This window comes from Lemur catta, chromosome 5 (assembly GCF_020740605.2).
Source record: "Lemur catta isolate mLemCat1 chromosome 5, mLemCat1.pri, whole genome shotgun sequence".
In the NCBI taxonomy this organism is placed as follows: domain Eukaryota; kingdom Metazoa; phylum Chordata; class Mammalia; order Primates; family Lemuridae; genus Lemur; species Lemur catta.
Genome location: NC_059132.1, coordinates 7,118,055 through 7,125,977, shown reverse-complemented (window position 1 = coordinate 7,125,977; position 7,923 = coordinate 7,118,055). Strand labels below are relative to the sequence as shown.

Below are 7,923 nucleotides of genomic sequence, written 5' to 3'. Positions count from 1 at the left end.
TATGATTCTGAATGTTGAGAGCAATAGTGACAATTTGAGGAGTAATATTTGGGGATGGGCTAGTTGAATGACACAATGTTCCTTGAAATAAAAAATATTAAAAAAAGCATGCCCAGGGACTTCTTTGACATTCATTCTAGGTCTGCCAAAACTAGGAATATCTGATTTCCCTGGGATAGAGCAGACATTTAACAATTGTCAGATAAAAATTTCCCATCAGAAAGAGACAGAACTTGATTTCATAGGCCTTTTTATTTTATGTCAAATGTTATATGAAACAATATGGAAGCATTTCCAGGACTGCCTACTTGGGCATTTTCAATCATTTTAATATCTTTGGTTCTTGACTTGCTCATTCACATTTCAGAGCATATGACACAAGGGGGTTCCCATAGCCAATAGTAAAATTTCTGCACTAATTTCCAGGCTACTGATACAGCAATGAAGACAATATCCTGATTATTTTTTTGTTATAATTCCCAGCATAAAGGCTGTAGGGTTTTGCCAAGATTTAATTTATGTACAAGTATTGCAATGAGGCCTCTCTCTAAGTTAAATTCCCATTAACTATCACCAAAGTAAACTCTCATGGAATATTATTTTTATTTGTTTGGGAAAAAAGACACAAACATCTCCCCAAATAGAATGGAAATACATACATAAGAAAAGAGTTCTCTACATTCTTTTTCCTATATTGGTGCCTAGATTCTGTTGGTTTTACAAGAAAGTGATCCTTTTTTTTAGGAATAGGCACTGAGTTAACAAAAGTATACATTATCTTTATGTCTCTTTTGTTCTTTTCTGAAGAAAATACATCATTACAGAGTGCTCATCCAGGATTGTAAAATAAATTAGGGGCATTATTCCAAGGATAAATCAGAACACTCCACCATGACTTCATAATATCCAGTGAGTCCCTTGCTAACATGACCAAACTTTTAACTTTTAAGAAAATATTTTCTCAAAATTTAGTCATCAGTCAAAGTAGGATTATCTTACATACATTTAAGTAGTAGCATTAGTTAAATTTTCTAGAATAATTTCCATGTTTATGGTAATGGAAATAGAAATGCCATGATGATATTTTCAACAGTGGTTTGAAGGATAGTGAAGAAATACTGCAGCTTATTTTCATTATGTAAAAAATATAGTTAATTGTATTCTCAGGAAACTATTTCCCCCATTTAAATGCATTTTTGGAAGAAATTAAAATTGTCCACTTTACAGTTATTGGAATAAAAGATCTCTCACTTTATGAATGCTGTCATGTGATCACAAATACCTATGTACTCTATTTAGGAAGAAAATAAAAGCAAGGAGGGGAAATAAGGAAAAAAGGTCAATGGCCTTGGATTAATACTATAAAAGGCAAGTTGGAACTTATAGAAATCTTAAAGGGAGTCTATAATATCTGGAAGAGAAAATAGGAGGAAAAATGAATGGTTATGTTTATGTTGATGAAAGAGTCTCTATCCTGGTAGTTTCCAAAAATCTTCATTCACTATTCTTAACTTTCATTCACTAAAAACAATGACTTGTCACTTATGTTCAAAACTGTTCTATGTGTGACATATAGGAGAATTGGTTTGTTATCCTTTCACCAGCCATAATCCACCAAAACACATAGATTGCTGATCTACTTATGAAGATCAGAATCCATGTTTAGACAAATTTAGTAAGTAAAATTTTTAGCCCTGCTATTTTCCTGCCTGTGAGAAAGACATATTCTGGATTGCTGCATAAACATTGTATTTCATCTTTCTCAGGACACCATTAATGCAGATTTAAAAGTATGCTTGGCATTTATCATTTCCCCTTCTCATTCTATTCTCTGAAACTCAACTTTTGGAGATACTACTAGCCATGGATATTTCTTTGAAAATTCAATTATTTGTGTGTGCCAAATTGGGAGATAATTGAATGAAGATATAAATTCAACTGCAGTACTTCAGAGTACTCTCCCTTGATAACACCTAAGCAAAACTACTTTCCTGAAAAGCATCTCACACATCTTAAATAGATAGGTTGGGACCTAGTCAGACAACTATGTAAAAAATCAAAGTGAAAAAGTAATTACCTGTATCTAGAAATGTAGCAATCCACCCAGGGAGACTTCTGCTTTCAAGACTAATCCACCATGGCTTACAGCTCTACACTTTGGGCTCCTGGTTCCATCCTCTAAACCATCCTTCCTTTTTCATTAGTGGTAGTATGTGTTTTCAGCTAAGTAGTTTCAATAGTATGTTTCTTTCTTATAGAATTTGGGGGCACAACAGCTTTATTTAATTTGTTCTCATTATCCCTTTCAGTTCAAGCTTGTTTCTACTGATACAACATTCTCAATAACCTTGTGGGTCTCTTGTGTATGTCATAGAGTTTACTTCATTATATAAAAGACTCCTTCACAGTTCTTTCCTGAATAATTCACTCTATATTTCTGACTTCTGCTGAGGTGACTGAAGATATCTATGTCACATGGCTAGTCTCTTCAAAGAGACTTCCATGTGATTGACGACTCTGATCCTTTCAAGGCACTGATAAAATGTTATCCTGCTATATCCTTGGCTTTCTCTCTAGAACATGCATTCCTGGAAGTCAGTCTCCTAATTTTAACATCTTTTGAAATCTGAGTAGCCGGAGAATTTCCCCAGTCATCAGGTCCTGATTCCTTTTTGCTTTACAGCTCTTACCACAATCTAATTCCTCTCATATTTTTTCCTCTCACATTATACTACCAGCAGCAAGAAAAAAACAGGCTGTCCCTTTAACTCTTTGGAAATCTCCTTTGCTAAATCTCCAAGTTCATTGTTTACAAATTCTTCTTTCCACATAATGGCAGGACTCAAACTTAAGTTTACTGCCACTATATAGAAGGATTCCCTTTCCTTCACTTTCCAATAACATTTTCCTTGTGTCTGTACCCTCACCAGCAGGGCCTTTAATATCCATATTTCTACACATAGTCTGTTTAAAATGATTTAGGTACTCCCTAAGGCAACATGTGTTTCTCCACCATGCTCCTCCTCTCCTTCTGAGTCCTCACTAACGGATTTGTTAACATCATATTTCTACTAACAGTTTGTGCAAAGCAATCTAGGCTTTTTCTATCATGCTTCTCAAAATTCTTCCAGCCTTTCCCCTTTGCCCAATTGAAAAGCTACTTCCACATTTTTAGGTATTTGTTACAGCAGAATCCCACTTCCAGCTACCAAAATGTGTATCACTCAGGGTTCAACCAAAGAAACAGAGGCAGCAGATGTAAATTGAGAGATTTCTTGCAAGGAAGTGATTTATTTGATTGTGAAATCTGGCTAGGCAAGTCCAAAACCGGTACGGCAGGTGATTTAGCAAGGGCAGGTTGGAACTCTGGGGCACAAGCTGAAGCTGCTGACCTCATGCAGAATTTCTTCTCTATCTCAAGGAAGACTCAACTCTGCTTTTTGGCCTTTTAACTGATTGAATAAGGCCCACCTGGATTATCTAGGCTATTCTCCCTACTTTAAGTTTAGCTGACCTTAATTCCATTTGAACTTTATTTCCTCTTTGCAATGTAATATGACATATTCATAGGTTCCAGGGCTTGGGATTTGGACATCTTTGGGGGCCATTATTTTGCATACCACATCATTCTACAGTATCTGCAAAGTTGAGAAGCTCCTGGAGATAGAGTAGTCCTGAGAAGAGAGGAGATTTTTTTTCTCTAAATTATTCAACTCCTTTACCAACATATCCCTTAATAAGTTTCATTTGGTTAACTAATATTAATTCTACAATGTATTTTCTTTCAAATTCCTTTTCAATCAGAACAATGTCATCATCCCAAGGCAAGTAGATATTGATTGGCATGCTGTAACATCAGACGCTCCTCTGAGCCCAGAATTTGGAGCTCACTTGAGAATTTCCCTGCTGTAGAAAAGGACAATTGCAGGAAATGCATTAGTTAGTCCTAGAGTCTATTGGCCTTATAGAAACACCTTAAACATAGTTAACCTGGGTATCAGTAAACCTGTCTAGGACTCTTAACAGGATCATAACTTTACTTAGACATAAGGAAGAATCCATAAGTCTTTTCTACATTAATTTAGATGAGAAAGAACAGATGATGCAGATAAGGTTTTAGGAGATGTCATATGTATTTTAGAGTGAAAGTATAATTACTACAACTGTGGTCTTGAAATGAACAGCTTTAAATAATCTATTTTGCTGCCTACTGGGAAAATGAAAATCCCAATAGGGAGCTCGGAAGAAACTGGGCATGGATAATTATGAAATGATTCCACCCCAAACAGAAATAGGGTCATCAAAAAGTCAGACTTGTATAAATAATAAAAACAAAAAAAGACTTCCAATATTTTAAAAATAAAGTATGATTTAAAAAGCATATATTTAAAAAGCATAGTGTCATATACTCTGAAGTGTACTCCTAAAATTAGAGTTACATTTATTAGGAGGGGCTAACCTTCATATTATTCTTCAGGAATCAATACTAAAAATTTAATCAGAAATATGAAATATTCTGACATAAAATATCTACTAATAATACAATAACTGAAAAGCTAACTCTATAACAACTAGGCCAAAAAAAAAAGAAAGAAAGAAAGAAAGAAAAGAATAACAGTACTAACGACAACAGTAGAGAAAAAAGAAAAAAGGTACAATTAAACACGACTACAGAGTTAAATAAAGAAAGGGAGAAGTGAGGAAGATAAAACTACTGCCAGTATGGAAATTTCCAAATTATTCTGGAAATTCTGATTTCCTCCTAGAATCCTGGTCCAGAAAATTGGGCAAGATAGGTTTCAAAAATTTGAATTCATTACTCTCATGGTCTCCCATCAGACACACCTCATACTGGTAGCTCTGGGACAGGGTCCCCGTGCCGCTGACGTCCACCAGGTGGCCAGGAAAGTGGCCCTCAGGCACTGAGCAGCGACCCCCCGAGGCCGCCCTGTTCCTCCTGCACAGCCGCACCGCCACGAACAGCAGCACCGAGAAGAGGAAGAGCGAGGACACAGAGGCCAAGGCGATGACCAAGTAGACGGTGAGCGAGTCGGCCTGGGCCTTGTCCGGGGCCGCTTCCGGGAGCGGCAGGTAGGGCTGGGAGAAGCCATCCACCAGGAGCACGTGCAGCGTGACGGTGGCAGACAGCGGAGGCTCGCCATTGTCCTTCACCAGCACCACCAGCCTGTGCTTGGCCGCGTCGCGCTCGCTCAGCGGCCTGGCGGTGCGCACCTCGCCATTGTGCGCCCACACGCTGAACAGCCCGGGCTCCGTGGCCTTGAGCAGCTGGAACGACAGCCAGGCGTTCTGGCCTGAGTCTCCGTCCACCGCCACCACCTTGGTCACCAGGTAGCCGGCCTCTGCTGCCCTGGGCACCAGCTCGGTGCAGGGCGCAGAGCCGTTCTGCAGTGGGTACAGCACGAAGGGCGAGTTGTCGTTGTCGTCCACCACCACCACGCGCACCAGCGCCTCGCTGCTCAGCGCAGGGGAGCCTCGGTCTGTGGCGCCCACGCGGAACTCGAACGCCTGCAGGGCCTCGTAGTCCAGCGACCTGAGGGCGAACAGGTGCCCATTTTCCGCGTTGATGGAGACCAGGGAGGCGAGGGGCAGGTGTGGGTCCTGGGGCGTCAGGAGCGAGTAGGTGACCTGGGCGTTGGTGCCTGAGTCTCTGTCTGTGGCGCTAACGCTGCCGATGTGCAGGGCGGGGCTGTTGTTCTCCGGGAGGAACAGGGTGTAGGAGGTTTGGGTGAAGGCAGGGGCGTTGTCATTGACATCGGAGACCAGCACTGTTATGTTTTGCTCTGTTTTCATCCTGGGAGTTCCCAAATCGGTGACTGTGATGGTGATGTTGTACTGGGCTCTAATCTCTCTGTCCAGCGCTCCTTCTGTTACCAGCCTGTAGAAATTTTCAACTGAAGGTTTCAGCATAAATGGAACATTGTCCTGAATTGAGCAAACCATTTTTCCGTTTTCCCCGGAGTCTCGGTCTCTAATCCTAAACAGAGCCACTTCTGTCTCCGCGGAATTTTCTGGAATAGGGCTGGTAAATGATGAAATAGTTAATTCTGGGGCATTATCGTTAACATCAAGCACCTTAACAGAGACCGAGCATTTCCCAGAAAGTCCCGCGCCATCGGATGCCTCTATATCTAGTTCATATGAGGATATTGTCTCAAAATCTAGTTTTTTAATTAGTCGAATTTCCCCTGAAAGGCTGCTTAGTTCAAAAGTTTTGCTTATCTCCTGAGAACTATAAAAAAGAGAGTATGAAATCTCTCCATTTGTCCCGGTGTCTAAATCCCTAGCAGAGACCTTGACAACTAGGGAGCCTACCGGGCTGTTCTCTGGGACCTGCACCTCGTAGAGCGTCTGCGCAAACTCCGGGGCATTGTCATTGACGTCCAAGACCAAGATGCGGATCTGGGAGGTGCCAGAGCGCGGTGGAGAGCCACCATCCAGGGCTGTCAGGGTGAATCTGAGCTCCGCCTCCTCCTCACGATCCAGTTCTTTGTCTAGCACCAGCTCTGGGTATTTGGAGCCATCCCCCCGGGTGCGAGTGGAAACATGGAAATAAGAGTTGAGACCAATATTGTAGTTTTGAATGTTGTTGTTGCCCACGTCCCAGTCCTGAGCTTTTTTCAGAGGAAACACACTTCCAGGAGGGCTAGTCTCTAGAATTTTCAGAATCACTTCTCTTTCAGAAAACTCAGGAGAGTGATCGTTTACGTCTCTCACCAGTAGCTCAGCTCGAAATACTTCCAAAGGTTTTCTCAGTAACACTTGGAAATGCATTACACAGGGCTCAGTGGGGCCGCACAGCTCCTCCCGGTCCAGTTTCTCACTTAATATCAACTCCCCGGTCTGCAGATCAAGCTGCAAGCGTGGTTCGTTATCCTCAGAGACCACCCGGGCTCCCCGCGCAGATAGCTCCCCTACTCCCAACCCTAGGTCCTTGGCCAGGTTGGCCACAAAAGAGCCGCTCTCAGTTTCCTCCACCACAGAATAGCGACGAGGTTCCCAGCCTGCCATAGCCACTCCCAGTAAAAGAAGGAGAATCAGGACTTGCCTTTGTTTAGGAAAGCACTCCCCTCTGGCCTCCATCTTTCCTTCTGCACACGCCTTTCCAGGAACCGGGTCGAGAACTACCTCAGGGAGTGATGGGACTGAGACAGCGATCGATCTCTCAGTTGACAAACTGTCCGGAAAGGTAGGCGAGTAACACTCTCTAGAGGCTGACGGGTCCGAGCTCTGCTTACAGGCTTTCTCTTCAGCTGAAAGAGGTCTGAAGTAAGTAGTTCTGAGCAGTTAATGGGTTCTTTTTTGAAGCCTTAGCCTGCAGCGCCACCATGCGTTGTCTTTACTTCAAAACGAATTGCTACAATTGTTCTATTCTCTCCCATCTATTCTAAAGAGTTTGGAAATTGAGGGTGATAATGTAATCACAAAGTCATGCAATTCTAATTTTCATTCCTTTATTCAAAGAAGTGTTATTGATCTCTATGTGCCAAGCTCTGAAATACGTCAGTAAACAATCTAGACATGGTCCCCACCGTCTATTGCCTGTAGTCTGGGTGGGGTGCTCAGAGGGAAACTGAGGAGTGGAAGAAGACATAAAAGTGATCAGTCATCTTGCAAAAACTAACAACATATAGCCATGTGATTTCTTAAAATTTTCTCAGCAAAAAAGAATCAATTCCTCCATATTTCTTTCAAATTCTAGGCTGCCTATGTACTAGAACTGTGGCCCCTATTGGTTGAATTACATCAAGGAAAAAGCAACAAGTTCATTCCAATATGATATTCTCTCTACATAAGATCAGAGAGTTACTATTTTATGAAACTTTTAAACTGTGGGAAAATGCATGAGGGCACTTCCTATATGTCTTACCCTGCTTTTTCTCCCTAGCATTTATTAGTATCTGA

At 41.5% G+C, this 7,923-nt stretch overlaps 1 protein-coding gene across 2 annotated transcripts; it reads right to left on the bottom strand.

The window, feature by feature from the left end:
• Positions 1 to 230: 230 nt before the first annotated feature.
• PCDHB15 (protocadherin beta 15) lies at positions 231 to 7,416 on the bottom strand. 2 transcript variants are annotated; one of them, XM_045551033.1, is made up of 2 exons: positions 6,334 to 6,416; positions 231 to 6,040 (listed from the first exon to the last, which is right to left on the bottom strand). In XM_045551033.1, exons 1-2 carry the CDS (start codon positions 6,393 to 6,395, stop codon positions 4,738 to 4,740), a joined length of 1,365 nt encoding a protein of 454 aa, XP_045406989.1. In that variant the 5' UTR covers positions 6,396 to 6,416; the 3' UTR covers positions 231 to 4,737. The 2 variants fall into 2 exon arrangements, with proteins under 2 accessions (XP_045406989.1, XP_045406988.1); XM_045551032.1 differs by having other exon boundaries at positions 231 to 7,416.
• Positions 7,417 to 7,923: the final 507 nt, after the last annotated feature.

What these genes read in the sequence shown, in the direction of transcription:
- PCDHB15 (XM_045551032.1), bottom strand. Translation starts at nt 7,101, where the DNA reads ATGGAGGCCAGAGGGGAGTGCTTTCCTAAACAAAGGCAAGTCCTGATT.